Below are 15,647 nucleotides of genomic sequence, written 5' to 3' on the forward strand. Positions count from 1 at the left end.
ATTAAAATGACTAGGCAATCAGTTGTTGAACAAGGATAATATTAATGTGGAAGCTCTAATCACTACAGGTATTTTTACAAGTCATGATAATTTTTTTTTATAGTCTTTTGTTCACTGCAAAAAAACCCCCAACCTTTATATTGTTATTCTTAATATTATGGCAAATGTTTCAATATTACTTTGAACATTAAGTTCATACAAGGTGAAGTTTAAACAGCAAAAATCTCATCAATCGCTGATGTTTGCTAAAATTTAAGTTGTCTCAGGGAACTATCAGAGGGCACTTGTATTCTGAATAACGAGAAGAACTGCTAACAGGGCCTTGTGGTGTTTTAGTAGATAAGTAGAGGAGTAATTATTTGGAAATATGAGTTGGCAGTTTGATCTGACAGTCTACGTCCTTATTGCTGCACACTGACCCTTGTACATTCCCTTTTTATCATAGGGTAGGTTTTGATTTATCCTGTAATTTGACCCACCTATGACAAAATGTTACTATTATTGCAGTGATGTATTGGACATTTAATAGATTATGTATGCAAGTAAAGTGACTATGAGATTGTTTATGGCTTACTTGCGTTCACTGTGATCAAAAGTGTATGTACTGAGCACTGAATTATGCAAAAGATAGCCCTGTAAAAGTCATCTTCTGAATATTTACATCATGGTACATCCATACTTTGTACCAGTTTGATTTGACTTTGACTGGCCCATGTATGTTTTTCCTTTCATTTGTTTTTTTTTCATAAAACATCCTTGTTGTAGATGTTTTGTCTACTCCAAAAAAGTATATGATATGATCATTTAAACAGTACCTTGTCTAAACTGATCAGCCCCAAATTAGATACATATGTGTTCTCATGTTTTTCAGCAAATTCTTTGGTACAGTCATAAGCTAAGCTTTAGAAACAGTCGTTTCAATTTAATAGAAAAATAAAAATTCAGTAAGGAAATGAATGTAAACATTGACTGCAAAAGTCATTTCTTTTTTTCTAAGTTGGATAACAATCTCTTACAGATCATCAGACTTTGCAGAACAAGACAAAAAATAGAAAAGAAAAAGTACAAGGATTATATGCATTAAACATATAAATATGTATGGCCATCCTGCGGCAATGAAAAGTACTGTGGTATAATTTTTAAGAAAAAAATAAGAAACAAGTTTGGGCTTGCTTGATTTATATGACAGCTGTGCCTTGAACTCAGTGTTTTCATATGGCCAGAGTAAATAAGCAGTAATTTCTTCTGTAATTGGTTGTATGGACTGAGAATTGCTACTACTGAGCAGGTGGTGAGACACTGGCCCAGGTTGCCCAGAGAGGTGGTAGATGCCCCATCCCTGGAGACATCCCAGGCCAGGCTGGACGGGGCTCTGAGCAACCTGATCTAGTTGAAGATGTCCCTGCTCATGGCAGGGGGTTGGACTAGATGACCTTTGAAGGTGCCTTCCAACCCAAACTATTCTATGATTCTATGATTTTTTTTTTTAATTAAAAAAGATAAAATTAGCCCAATATAAAATATGCGGAAACACAGGTTTCTGTAGCATAGCAGCAGCCATTGGGTCGCTGGAGGCAGTAGCTTTACAACATGATGTTTTCAACCAGTTTCAACTTTCATATGAGCTATAACCAAAGTTGTTGGGTATTTTTGTTTGTTTTACTCAGCTGGAAAGTCATCAATTCCAGGCAAGACTACAGACCCAGAATAAATCAGTGCATTTCAGAAACACTGATGAATTTCTTTGTATTTCTTCAAGAAATGTCCCACTTCAAGGAACAAAACCCTGGCAAGGTAAGCACTCCCAAGTAAGGTTAACAGTTTGATACTGTTTAATAAAAAGGTGAGATAGATTATTTTTTTAAAAAGGCGGAGGGGGGGAAGAGAATACACATTATGATACATTCAGACATGAGTTTCTGCTAACTTTTTCATATGCAGAACAGAGGTAGGTCATCACTGAGCAAGGCTGCCCCCAGTAAAGTTTATATCAGTACAGTCCCTCCCCCTACAGCTGCTGGAACCTCTGCAGTCATTTAAAACATCACAATTCACTAAAAACTTGAAAAAATGGAAAAGTACACAGTTCCTAAACGTACGCATTTTTTCCAAGTAATTGTACTTTTCAGAAACAGCTGCACAAGTATTCAATGATAGAAGAGAATCCTTTGTATTTTATTGTGCTACTTCTATACAGATATAGTTGTTTGTAGTTTTTTCACTGGAAAAACTGAGCTTGAGAACCCAGTTCATGAAGAGGCAAGCAAGAGTAATGTTCCTGCTTTCCTAATAGGAAAAAGATTATTATGTAGTTCCCGCCAAAAGTGAAGCAGCTTTTTTTTTCCAAATAAAAATATAAATAACGCGTAAGTATATCACGGCAGTAGTAGATTTCATTTTTATTTGTGTATCGCTAAAAACACACATTTAAAATGGAGATTAGGAGGTTTTTTCCCTCTTGATCTCAGTTAACTTTGCTATAAAATCTTTAATGCAAACAGGCCCTTCAGAATTAGCAAATTGGAAGTATGCAGTACCATACTCATTTTTAGTTTAGACTAAAAATACAGATGAGCATCCGGATGAAATACATTTCAAAGATGAATAAATTATACAAAAATAAGTTGCATGTTTAGGATATTAAAGTTATATTTAAAAGAAGTAGGTGTATAATGAGATAATGAAATGCGGTATCAGTATACACAATCACATAATTTTGTCACGGAGTAATGTGACACAGTAACTGTGTATTAAGATATTATATATCTAATACCGATGTAGAAAAGCTAATTTTGACAGCACATTTTCCTTTCTTTTCCTGATCTCATTCTCTAAGCCATGTCATTATTTTACTGCTGTAATTGCAAGCAAATTAGACACTGATGCTGTGTGCGAAATTTCTTTGAATGAACCATTTTATTGCAATTCAAAAGCAAATGCGTTCTTTCTGTAAACTTCCAACAGATCAGTTCTGTATTCAGCATCGTGCAGTTGTGAAAGATGCACTATATGTCTCAGTCACAGCAAAGAATTAATCTCAAGTTTTATATTGAAAATTTAGCTCAGTCTTGTTGTTGCGGGGATGCTAGAGTAGCCTACAAGCATGAAGAGAATGCTTGCCAGCATGTGAAAGAAAATGGTTTCATGAAGCAACACAGCAGGGGAGAGAACTGTTACTCAGGAGGATTTTTTGCTTTTGTAAACGTGCAGCAAGTATGTATTGTAATATTTCAATTAGTAATTTGCATTTTTTTCCTGCATATCAACTGTTTAGCCTTGTTTTGTGTAATGAAGTTGAAGTAATTTCTAGTACTTCTAGCAATAACCATGAGCTTGTTAAATCTTTACAGTAAATGCATAAAAATAGCATATCTTTATAATATAAGAGGGTGTACATCCTAATTAGCCAAAATGGACTGTTTGATGCTTATTTGCACCAGATGTGTTGAAGTATTTCCTAATTAAAAAACCAAACTTCCATTTTCCACTACATTCTAGATTTCACTTAGCATGCAACATTTTTCTTTTGCAAAACGATCTAAATATTTAAACAGTGGAAGTATTAATGGCCCATTTTAAATGTTTTTGCCAGTTTTGCCTGCTAGTCTGCAGTGTATGTACATTTTTCACTGTCTTGGGAAGTTACATTCCTGGAGTTGTCCTCTCCTATGTCCTGTGTAAGTATAGTCTCTTTTTCAATTTTGATTTATGTATGTGGTTTCTGTATAGAGAGTATTTATTTATTTATACATACACACATACATACATACATATATACATATATACATGTAGGTTCTGACAAGTGTTTTGTGTCATATGGAAGTCAGCTTACAAGTTTTTTCATCTTGATTCTGTCACAATGTTGCACAGTCACGTTTCTCAGGTAGAGATATGAAAATCAGACTAAATCAAGACAATGATAGATGATATAGTGATCATCAATTGTGCTTTACTGGAAGTAAAAAAGGTGTCAGTTGGTATTAATACAGTGGTATTTTCTGCAACAAGTGGGAATGGCTCCTAGAAACTGGATTTGACATTAACGGTTTGTTTGATATGGGCATTTCAGAGTGCTTTTTTATGCAAAAGTCATTGCATTATGTAAAATTAGTAGTTATATTACATTAATGCATTGTTTAGTTGTTATCGAGTAGCTTCTTATAAAGCAATTTTTCAATACGATTTCTCTCTCTGTCTTCATTTTTATCACAGTATTGTGTGCCTTTTTATGTCCCTTCCTTAAGTGCAATGAATTTGGACAGAAATTGTGCAACAAAATTAAGACTCTTCTGATGAAACTAGATTTTGGAATAGTGGAATATATCAACCAGAAGAAAAAAGAGAGATCTGGTGAGTAATTAAGTGTAGTCCCAAGTAATGAATTTCAGCATGCAGAGAAAATTTCATTCACCTTGCAGATAGTTTGGTTTGTCCTGTGAAGCCAAGTGTAAAGGTATTTCTTGCTTTGAACCGTTCATAGCTTTATAAGGAGTGATAATGTATGTCAGATGTCTGAGTATGGTAAAAAAAAAAATCATGGAAGGAAACAAGGCAAGACTGATGGTTCTCTTCATACTTTATTAGATGTACTGCCTGTAGGTTTTCAGAAAAATCTACTCACTGTAAAGTATGCAATTCTTATCTCTTGTTAGGTAAGGCAAACTTATCCAGGAGAGAGACTCATTCAAGAACAAAAAAAGAGTACATAACAGCATTTTCAGTAAGAGACTGAGCTCTTTTCCAGCACCTACATCCGCCTTCTTTTCACTCCCAACAGCAACAATAATTTATTTTCTTCCCCAAATACTCAATAAGAATTTAAGAACTGCAGTAAGACTGTAGCAACAAATTAATCAAAGTTTTTAGTTAGAAAGGAGAGAAATCAGTTTAAAACAAAACATTGCCATCTCACCTGAAAATATTTATAACACTGGAAATTTAGAGATTTTCAGTAATAAAGCTTTTCAGGAAAAATATTTATACGCTTAGTTTGCTTTCCGTGTGTGCTACAGTTTTGGTAATTAAACCTTTGTGGTGTAGCCACATGATTTGCAGGTAGCCTGCCCTTTTTACTTAGTATTACATCAGTAGGATTCATATCTGCTTTAAAACATGCATTTCTTATAAAAGCCCATCATACAATGTACTGTTCCTAGACACAATGAGAGGAACCATCTGCATTTTCCCTTTCTCTTACATATAATGCTGTAGTTGTTGGAAACAGGAATAATGCATTGAAAATTTTCTTTCAAGTATTATTCTACCTTGTTCTACTTTTAAGTGAAACTGGCAGAGAGAGATCAGACCGTTGTTACATAAATTTCATAAGCCAGCACTGGGAAGATGGTTGAGGGTTAGGTTTGTTCTTTCCTGCCTCTGACCCTCCGGTTTAATGTCACCCAGACAAGTTCCCTACCTTGCTTCGCCATTTGGGTTCCCCACATGGTTCACAAACCCTCGTGCTGGCACAAGAGAGGAAATAGCAAGTTGCAAAAATAGGCAACCAAGAATAATATGACTGTGTTTTTCAGCTTATGTTGGTTTAAAATATTCATGAGGCTCTTCTCAGACAGAGAGAGGAGGCAAAATTTGTGTCTCTGTTCATCTGTAAGGAGCAATGTTCTGCCAGACTTCAGAGGATGCTTTGTATGCGTATTGGCATGTAAATGTTGCGAATGCAGGGTGCAAAGAAGAAAGCTTTTGTGAATGAAGATTACATGCAATTATCCAGAAAATTGCATGTTTTCCTGTAAAAATAATGTGCTGGGATAACTACACTGCCTGCTTTAATGATATGTTACAACTGTGCATTGTACCTGCAGTGCAGGTTGAAAGATAGATATATATTGCCAGGGAACATTATATTATGGTGAGCAACAGAGACTTCTGAAACTCAGTAAATAAATGCGTGGGAATATCTTCCAGAGCAACAATCTCTCTTTTGCTTTAGCTGCTGCACAATATATTTTGATAAATATCTGCCTTTCAATCAGCCTTTTTCCTTTACCTTAGTAGCATATTACATACATGATGCAGTGTCAACAGGTGAGAGTTCGCTGCACTACACAAGCTGCGTGACAGAGAACGCACACTGAACCTCAAAGTCTGTTGCCATGAGTAGGGTAAAAGATATTTTCTTTTCTTTCAGAAACAGCAAAAACAAAACCCACCGAAGATGACAGTGAATTAGACATATCAGCCCTGTGTCCTAAGGTGACTTTTTTTCAGTCGGCCCTCTCTTGCTTTTAAAACCTGTATAGATAACAGAGAATATCTAGACTACTGTCTCTGTTTTCTGTGGAAGACTTCAATCTGCCCAGGAGGCTGTGTTCCTGAGCTAGGCAGTGTGCTTTAAAAGTGATTCATAGTCTCCATCTTTAGGGTTATACTAATTAACTTGTACTGCATTTGTAACTGCAGGCCTCCAAGATAATGGTTTCTTTGGCCTACTAAACTAAGAATGTGTTTATTTTGTACTGGCTGTAAAGTGATTAAACTAGACTTTAATAGCAAAGGCATCTGTTTTATTTGCAACTGTGAAATTGCAGTTAGTTTGTATCGAATTAAAATATAAAAGGGAAACATTCATAGAAAACCTACACAATTTGTCAGATACTTTTGTAATCACTTGTCTGATCATTCTCAATAATAGTGTAAATCAGTATATTATCTATAAATATCTTTCTAATCATGTATGAGAACACTCTAATATCTTCTTTCTCTCTTAATATTCTTAATAATTTTCCATTATAATCATAACACTAGTTCATATTAAAAAAAATCAGTTTTATAGGAATTCTTATGCGGTGTTTGATCAGTAGTGTATAGAGCCTGACTTTGACAGTGATAGCTTTGAAAGTGTTTTTGTGTTCTGAAAAAAAAAGTTATATCCCATGGGATAAAAAATTTTAGCTGACATAATTTAAATTGTTGTATAGATTCGTAAAAAATAACAAATTTTTTATTTAGCTATTTTTTGACTGTCTGATAGATAATGGGTGGGGGTTTTTTGATCCAAGTTTATGCATTTCTTTACATTTATGCATATTTTGTATTTGCAGGCTCATTCTGCTTTCATTACAGTAGGATATAATTTTCAGAATGAAAAATCAGAATTTTCTGTGCTGCCTTAGTATAATACAGCTTTCAGTTATTACAAAGAGTGCCGCTTCCCTTCTAAGTATTGTATATGCCTATTTTCATATTTCTACAATTAAAGCTTAAATAAGAGATGATTTATATTGCTATGACATGCAAGAGGCTGCTCTTTCAGTATCTAAGCATTGGCTTCTTGTCATGTGAATTTTTTCAGTATAAGAATACCATGTATGGGACTTTTTTATATTTAGGTTAGTCCTGCAGTTGTTGCCAAAGAGCTGTCAGTGTCTGACACAGATGTATCAGAAGTATCTTGGACCGATAATGGGACCTTTAATTTATCCGAGGGGTATTCTCCACAGACAGACACATCTGATGGTATGTAATGGTCTCACTTATTTCATCGATGAATTGCAGTCATGTAAGTTGCCTGAAAATTATTAGAACATTTGAGGACATAAGTTTTTTGGGATGTTTTTCCCCACCCCTAAAATGAATTCAAAATTAATTCCAGTGTTTTGTATAATTTTGGGTACATCTTGTGTAAGAGCTGTCCTCACCTTAGAAATAATAAAGTATAGCAGTAAGTGTCTAAATAAATACATAGGGGTGGGTAAAACCAACATACTCAATAAGTGCCAGATTTAGCACACTTTTCCACCAAACCTTTTAAGCAAGTAAACCTTTTAAGTTAGTACCAGTTCTTTCGTGGGTAAGCTATACAAATAAAAGTTGAGGAAGACAAAGTGAATACTTTCAATTGCTAAACCGCCAATTAAAGAAAGTGGTATTAGGTTTTGGTTACTAGAATGCTGATGAAGACATCCAGCAATGACCCTAAATGAGACATGAAGACTAAGACTAGGAAAAGATTCTCCAGCACTTATCTTGATCTTGGCCAGATCTTTAACTTCTTACTTTTCACAGACCAAGCTTTCACTTCACCTGAATAAAGATTAAGGGCAACAGCAATGTGGCGTAATCTTAGCTGTGGATTTGTTGTTCTGCTCATCTTGCATTTCTCCTCTTCTATGAAGAGTTCGCTGTAAATGACTAGTAGGGTGATATTACTTAACAACATTATACAGGCCAAATTAGTGACTTAAATTATTTGGCTAATATTTCAAGTTGTAACTAGACAGCATTGTACAATCACAGGGTTGTAAGTTGGAATGAGCCATTGTCGTTCATCTAATCTAACCTCCTATTCAAAGCATGTTCAACTTGGATCAAGTTGCTCCGGGCCGTGACCACTTGAATTTTGAGCTTCTTCAGTGGTAGAGATTCAGCAAGCTCCCTGGACAGCCTTTTTCAATATTTGATCACCCTCATGATAAAAAAGTTTCTTCTTATAGTGAGTCAAAATTTCCCATGTTCCAGCTTGTGTCAATTTACTCTTATTCTTCCACTGTGCACCTTTAAGAAGAGTCAGGCCCTATCTTCCGTATACCTTCCCATTAGGTAAAGACAACTATGTGATTCCTCGCTTTGCTGCCTTCTCTTAAGGCTGAGCAAAGCCCATTCTCTCAGCATCTCCTCATATGTCGTGTTCTCCAGACCCCTAATAACCATGCTGACTCTCCAGGGGACTCATTTCAGTCTTTCATTGTCTTTCTTGTACTGGAGAGGTCAAAACTGGATAAAGTACTCCAAATGTGCACTTTCAGGTGCTTAATAGAGGGGGAAAATTCCTTCCATTGACTTTCTGTCTTAGCTCTTGCTAGTACAGCTCAGTATATGGTTGGCCTTCCTTGCTGCAAGGGCATACCATTGACCTGCTGTCCACAGGTCTTTTTCTTGAAAGCTGCTTTCTGTCTCATTGCCCCCAGTCTGTGCTGCTGCACAGGTTATTCCATCCCAGATGCAAGACTTCACATTTGCTTTTGTTGAATTTCATAATGTTCCTTTTCAGCCTTGTTCACTTCTCCAGCCTGTTGTTCCCTCCGAGGGCACCCAGCCCTCCAGAATATCAAATACGCCTGCCCCAGAGCAGTTCCTTTCTGCCCTTGAACTTGCTGAGAATGTGCTCCATCCTGTCATCTAAGTCATTAACAAAAACATTGAACAGTCTTGGCTTCAGTACCTTTGAGAGACACCACTAATAAGTGGCCTCGAGTTGGACCTTGTATCACTGACCACAGCCCTTTGACCCTGGCAGTCCAGCCAATTTTCCACCCACCTTACAGTTCACTTACCCAATTCACTCACCGACTTGGCTGTAAGGGTAATGTGGGAAACTGCCTTAGAGGCCTTGCCAAGTGAAAAGTAAACAACGTCCACTCTTCTTCCCCCGCGGAGCATTTCGGCAAATGGGACATACACACAAGAACAAGACCAGATGGGATGCATCTGAGGACTGGCTCATCTCCTCTCAAAGCTCTGTCCATTTGAGCCACCACTCTGCATACAGCACAACCTCCTCATACCTCCTTACCTCCCCAGCCTGTTTTTCCTAAAGAAAATGAAGAAAATGGTGTACCAGACATTGTTAGGATTCATTTCCTTATCCCTTACGAATGCTTTTATTGCTCGTTTTCATAGAAAGTAAGTTCAAACTGATTATTTTTTACCTTCTCACTCAAATACTAGATCAAAATATTCCCTTAGGCTCATTTAGGCCTCTTCCACAGGCCATGTACTATGGTCAGTATATTTTACACATTTATAATAACAAATATCATGCCATTAACGCAGTCATTAAAATCTAATTTTTATTCATTTACATTCTGCTTGAAAATGTGAAACTGTCCTAGTCATCTGTAGAATTTCCATTTTCTGTTTCCTATTTAATACAAACATTGACCAAGAAGGGAAAAAGTTATCAATTATATCTTTACTTTGGTTTTACGTTTTTATTTAAACATTATCTTTTTATTCTACAAGTGTTGTAAAAGTTTGTCATAGGTTCATACACACTTACATATTTGTAATTTATATATATTGTGAAGAAAAATGTTTAAAGACCTGTTGTGACATTATAAATTTTATGACTTCATGTGGCTAGTATATTTAGGTCTGGCTGTGCTGAAGATTTGCATGGCTTGTTTCATACACAGCTGGATACCATTTTAAAAAGACATTGTCCTCAAATAACTTTCTGAGTTAGGTTGTGATACTAGGTGACTTGTGGTAGTAGGTTCATGACCTCAAAACCATTTTATTTTAGACGTAACACAAAGCTCCTCTCCATTAAGACTATGGAAGGCCTCCTTCATTCTGGATTAGTAAATGTATTTGAAGGGAAGCTTACTAATTGCATTTTCACATTTGGCTGCTGTGTTGGGGAAGCCTTTTGTGTTTGCTAATGCTGTTTCCTTCTGTTTATCCTGTAACAGATTTAGACCGACCTAGCGATCACGAAGAAGCTTTTGCTAGAGATCTTTCAGAATTTCCCTCTTTAGAAAATGGTGCCGGAACAAATGATGACGATGACTCAAGCATCGGTGTGCCCATCCAGCAAAAGCGAAAAAACGAACAAACATATTTCCAGGTGGATCATCCTTCCAGACAGAGCAAAGAGAGACCGTCCACTGCAGGGCTCTCCTTGCCTTTGACCAGTGACCAAACCTTTAATTTAATGAGCGGGATTGCTGGGGACGTCATCGCAGCTGCGGTGTCTGCGGCCATCAAAGACCAGCTGCAGTCCGCACAGCAAGCTCCCTCACATGCAGCGCCCAGTTTGAGCGAGGAGACAGACACGGAGGAAGCTGATGATTTTGAACTGCTTGACCAGTCTGAGCTTGAGCAGATTGAGAAAGAATTGGGACTTTCACAAGGCCAAGAGGCAGAATCCCAGGAAAAGAAGAAATCTTCAGGCTTCCTTTCAAATCTGCTTGGAAGTCATTAACCTGGAAATTGCAGCTGGTAACCTAGAAGAAATAAAACATAAAACACATGCAAAAATCAAATGCAAAAAAGAAAAAAAAAAGAAAAAAAAGGAAAATTCTGAGCTGTAAGCTTTAACTATCACTTTAGATGTGTTGTAATAATTTCCCTTATGCAGAGTGAATTAACTGGATAAATATCAGCTGATACTGGTAGCTTAATGTTTCTGGTAGTTATACCTCAATGTAATAGCATGGAAATGAATTATCTACCCACTGTTTGGTTGCAGATGAGTGTTGAAGGTCACTTGTTCAAAAGAGATGGGGGAGAGGTTTTTTTTAATCTTTTTGCCAACCATGTATTTTGGGGTCCTGAGCCAAGTTTTCAACATGGGCAGTTTATTTACTCCTGGTTGCCAACCATGTAATACAATTAATGATTCACATAGCAAGAGTAAGTTATGAGAGGATTGCAATGAGATTAACTAAATCTCACCTCCGTCAATCATACCGGGAAGTATGAATCCCTGCAGTTAGCATTATGTGTAGTGCATCTGCTATATATGAAACACATTAACCAGCACAAACCTAGTTTAAATATGTGTGCAACACTATTGAAGAACTTGATTTCATACTTAAAACCTTTGAATTGTTTTGGATATGGTGATGCATTTCCAAGTTTTTTTGCTGTTTTAGGCTTGTAGAGTTGTAAAGTGGCATGCTGTTTGACTGACCACCTGCTGCGTTCCTTGATAGAGTCTGGTCCTTGGCAGTATTGCCTATGTGAAGTCAGCCAACACATTTTTATATTTAAGAGGTAATATTATGTAAACTGAACAACCTTTTGGGGAGCAGGGGAGGGTAGTTATTGTTTGGAATAGAGGTTAGAGGTTAAAAAAAAAAAGTAAAGAAAGAAAGAAAAGGCCTTTTTTAGGTGCCACTTCCTTAATTCAAGATTCCGTGGGTTTTGTTTTGTTTTCCCCCAGCACAGCTGCCATGACTTGCAACAAAAGTTGTGCAGCAAGCTGAATATATTAAGATACTTAAAAGTCTTTGGTGAGGTCATTTGCTACAGAAGACACTCAGAATCTTCTACTTGGCATGTAATTTAAAACAAACAGAAAAGAGCTTGTTTAAATTATTTGCCAGTTTAAACTCCACACATGCTGAGTCTGTGGCTTGGGGTCTTAAGCAGGTAACTTATTTAACTTTTTCTAGGGCTTTTTTGTTCACCTGTGACAAAACTGAATTGCAATACCAAGCAATAGTAATCAAAGAAATAGGAAGAAGTAAAGCTAGGTTTTTTTTAATGTGATATAAACCGTTAGCAAAGTTGAGGGACCATGTCAGCTGCTACTACTACTCAAGTGATTTTCCATTTGCTGGCATTTGAAGAGGTGAATACTGTCATCTAGGACCCTCAGAAAGTACAGCAACAGATTATAAAAATCTTTCACCAACATATATGTGTAGGTAAACCTGTGTTTAAATTTAACTCCTTTTTTTTTTTTTTTTTTTTGCTTTTGAGGTGAAAAAAAATAGGCAAATGGCCAAAAACAGTGTAGTGAAAGGAAAGATGGGGAGAATTTTTAACACTAGCTTTATTGTTGCTTGTGCTTTTGTGTCTGTAATGCATTATTGACTGTGTTTGCTGTCCGTTACTGGTAAAAAAGTGAGCCTGTGCCTTCATTATCAAATCCATTGCGAAGTAAGTGGATGCTGGATATAGATCCCACAAGATGCAGCTTTTGAAATTACATCATCTTCACATTAAAAGCGAGTTTCTGGAAATGATTAAAAAACCACAGCCATATCGGGCCCACAGCATTGGTATCTAAGTTTCCTTTTTAGCTTCCCCCAGCCTGTCCTTTGCATTTGGAAAACAAACAAACAAACAAAAACCAAAAACCAAAACCACCACACGACCTACAAACAAAAATAAAAGATGCTTTTGCTGGGAAATCATTAAGTTTAAAGGCCACTTAAATTTCTCTGATGAGTGAAGAGCCTTGTTTCCTTGCTGCATGTTTAGGACGATCTACACAGTTAGAAGAGAACAACTTCCAAGTTGCTGATGAAACGTTTTAGGACACCCAAACACCTGCGTGCTCCCTTGTAGAGGAGCACTGGCACCGGGAGGGGAACCAGGCTACGGGATGGGGAGAGGCGGGAGGGAGCCGTCCGTCCTTCACAGGCTTCTCAGCAGCGGATTGATGGGACAGACGAGCTGGCTGTCGGTGGTGGCATTATAACAGCGTGCACTTTATTGTTGTTTTATGGAGAGTACTTGTGGCTATAAGAGTACGTAACACAGGGGAGCTCTTCTAGAATAATAGATTAGATCAAGCAAGAAAAGGAGCTGGAGGAGCTTCTTTGACTTTTTGTACATGATCCATTTTCTGGTTTCAAGATAGAAAAACAGATTGATTTTTTTCCAGCACAAGTGCCAATTTTTTTTTTTTTTTTTTCCAGAAAGAAAAACAAAGCAAAACTTGAACAAGCAAATCACTAAAGTTTAGGGGCATAATTCCTTATTTGAGTGTCTTTAGAATTTTATTTTTCTGTTCTCATGGTAGTCGATTACATTCAAGCCCTTAAATACTGTGTAATGGGAAGAAGGTAATTCTGTAACATTTAATATTCTTCCTCAGGTAGTGGAAAGATGCTTAGTTCTCTTCAGGAAATTACCTCTTCCCTCCCAGATAAATGCATGTAAGAAACACTTTGCTCGGACACCACACATTCCACGGCCAGCAGTTCGACAGCAGAACACAAAGAAAACATGTGTCTCCTTTGTGAGATCACTTCCACGCTGCCTTCAGTTGGAAATCCCTCAAGAAATCTTCATTTTGCTGTATTCTAGCAGCTGCCACAAAAGAGCAGTTACTTAAAAATTCCTGTCACAATGGTCCACAGTGTGTTTCCTACCAAGCACTGTTGTCACCTTCCCATCTTCCCAAGCTGCATACCTGGGCAGGAAGAACAGTGAGTATGAGGCAGCACGTAGCTTTGCAACCCACGTTTGTTCCCTGGAAACCCTGCTTACGTGCAGTGTCCAGTCTAAGGCAGTATGGGCAGTGCGGAGGGCGTCACTGGAGTGTGGACATGTGAGAAAGCGCCCGGGGGGTAACACGGCGTGGGATCGGTGCTGCCGGCATTATCTGGTGCGCTCTTACCTGGTAGGGAATGGAGGATGCCGCGCGTTTTTGCGGTGGCACGGTCGAAGTGCTCGCCCTCCCTCGCCTCGCAGGGGCTTCTTCACACACCCCTGCTGGAAGAAAGCAACATGTATTCGGACAGCGCCTGTGGGACGCAGTTCTGTCCTTTGTACTCTGAAAATTTCCCCTTCTGTTAGTACATCTGAGTGACGGACGTGATCGCCGTTTGATCAGTGGCTTTAGGTGTGCCAAATCCAGTGTAAAAGCACCTATTTTTAGCACACGGGGCTTTTCATGTGTACGTACTACATATCTGCTTGCCATTCTTCAGTTTGTTTGTGAAAAAAAAATATATTCTATGCAGAGGAGGGGAAATAATTTTAACCCAAAGTAATAGGTTTTGAAGAAATACTCGTTTTACTTGTTTTTTTGTTCGTTTTGCACTTTTTCCAGACTGTTTAAGCCTCTGAACAAACTCTCTGTAGTCTCCATGTCTGTTCTCAGCACACGAGCAGCGTAACAGTCTGTAACCACCGCCTGTCCAGGTAACCAGAAACTGGAAAATTACAAAATGTCTTTATTTAAAATATTTTGCAGCACTTTACCGAGCCTGATTACTATTTTGTAAACATGGAATTATTATATTGATTGTTTGTAAAACCATTTAATAAATACGTGTTAGTTTTTATCTTTCACCGTATCTAATAGTAATTTGTTCCCAAAATAGGGAAAAAAGAAACCCACAACAACAACAAAAAACCTCTTTATTGATGAGAAGGAGAAAGACTCAGGGGTGCTGGGGGATGAGAGATTGGACATGAGCCGGCAATGTGCACTTGCAGCCCAGAGGCCAATCATGTCTTGGGCTGCATCAGCAGGAGCGTGGCCAGCAGGTCGAGGGAGGTGATTCTGCCCCTCTGCTCTGCTCTGGTGAGACCCCACCTGGAGTCCTGCGTCCAGCTCTGGAGCCCTCAGTGCAGGAGAGACATGGACCTGCTGGAGAGGGGCCAGAGGAGGCCACAGAAATGATCAGAGGGCTGGAACAGCTCTGCTGTGAGGACAGGCTGAGAGAGTTGGGGATGTTCAGCCTGGAGAAGACAGGGCTCCGAGTAGACCTTATTGCGGCCTTTCGGTACTTAAAGGGGTCTATAAGAAGGATGAGGACAGACTTTTAAGTAGGGCCTGTTGTGATAAGACAAGTGGTAATGGTTTTAAAAACTAAAGGAGAGGAGTTTCAGGCTAGACATGAGGAGGAAATTTTTTACAATGAGGGTGGTAAAATTCTGGCCCAGGTTGCCCAGAGAGGTGGTAGATGCCCCATCCCTGGAGACATCCCAGGCCAGGCTGGACGGGGCTCTGAGCAACCTGATCTAGTTGCAGACGTCCCTGCTCGTTGCAGGGGGTTGGACTAGATGAGCTTTGAAGGTCCCTTCCAACCCAAACTGTTCTACGAGGCTGTGACTCCCACGCTCTGCCCGACGGGAGCTCGCACCGAACCAACGCCCCAGCCCCGGGGCGGGGGGGGCGGGGGCCGTGCCGCCTCACGGCCGGGGCGGGGCGGGCACGG

The 15,647-nt window shown here is 38.5% G+C and overlaps 1 protein-coding gene across 5 annotated transcripts in view; it reads left to right on the forward strand.

The window, feature by feature from the left end:
• The window catches only part of RETREG1 (reticulophagy regulator 1), a 70,348-nt gene extending 55,568 nt beyond the window's left edge, over positions 1 to 14,780 (forward strand). For all 5 annotated transcript variants that reach the window (XM_065627325.1, XM_065627328.1, XM_065627330.1 and 2 more), the window contains 6 exons: positions 1,668 to 1,794; positions 3,593 to 3,677; positions 4,213 to 4,350; positions 6,149 to 6,213; positions 7,350 to 7,476; positions 10,434 to 14,780. In XM_065627325.1, coding sequence (XP_065483397.1) covers positions 1,668 to 1,794; positions 3,593 to 3,677; positions 4,213 to 4,350; positions 6,149 to 6,213; positions 7,350 to 7,476; positions 10,434 to 10,945 — 1,054 coding nt within the window. In that variant the 3' untranslated portion in view covers positions 10,946 to 14,780. The remainder of the gene's footprint in view (positions 1 to 1,667; positions 1,795 to 3,592; positions 3,678 to 4,212; positions 4,351 to 6,148; positions 6,214 to 7,349; positions 7,477 to 10,433) is intronic.
• The last annotated feature ends 867 nt before the right edge of the window (positions 14,781 to 15,647 follow it).

This window comes from Caloenas nicobarica, chromosome 2 (genome assembly GCF_036013445.1).
Source record: "Caloenas nicobarica isolate bCalNic1 chromosome 2, bCalNic1.hap1, whole genome shotgun sequence".
Taxonomy (NCBI): domain Eukaryota; kingdom Metazoa; phylum Chordata; class Aves; order Columbiformes; family Columbidae; genus Caloenas; species Caloenas nicobarica.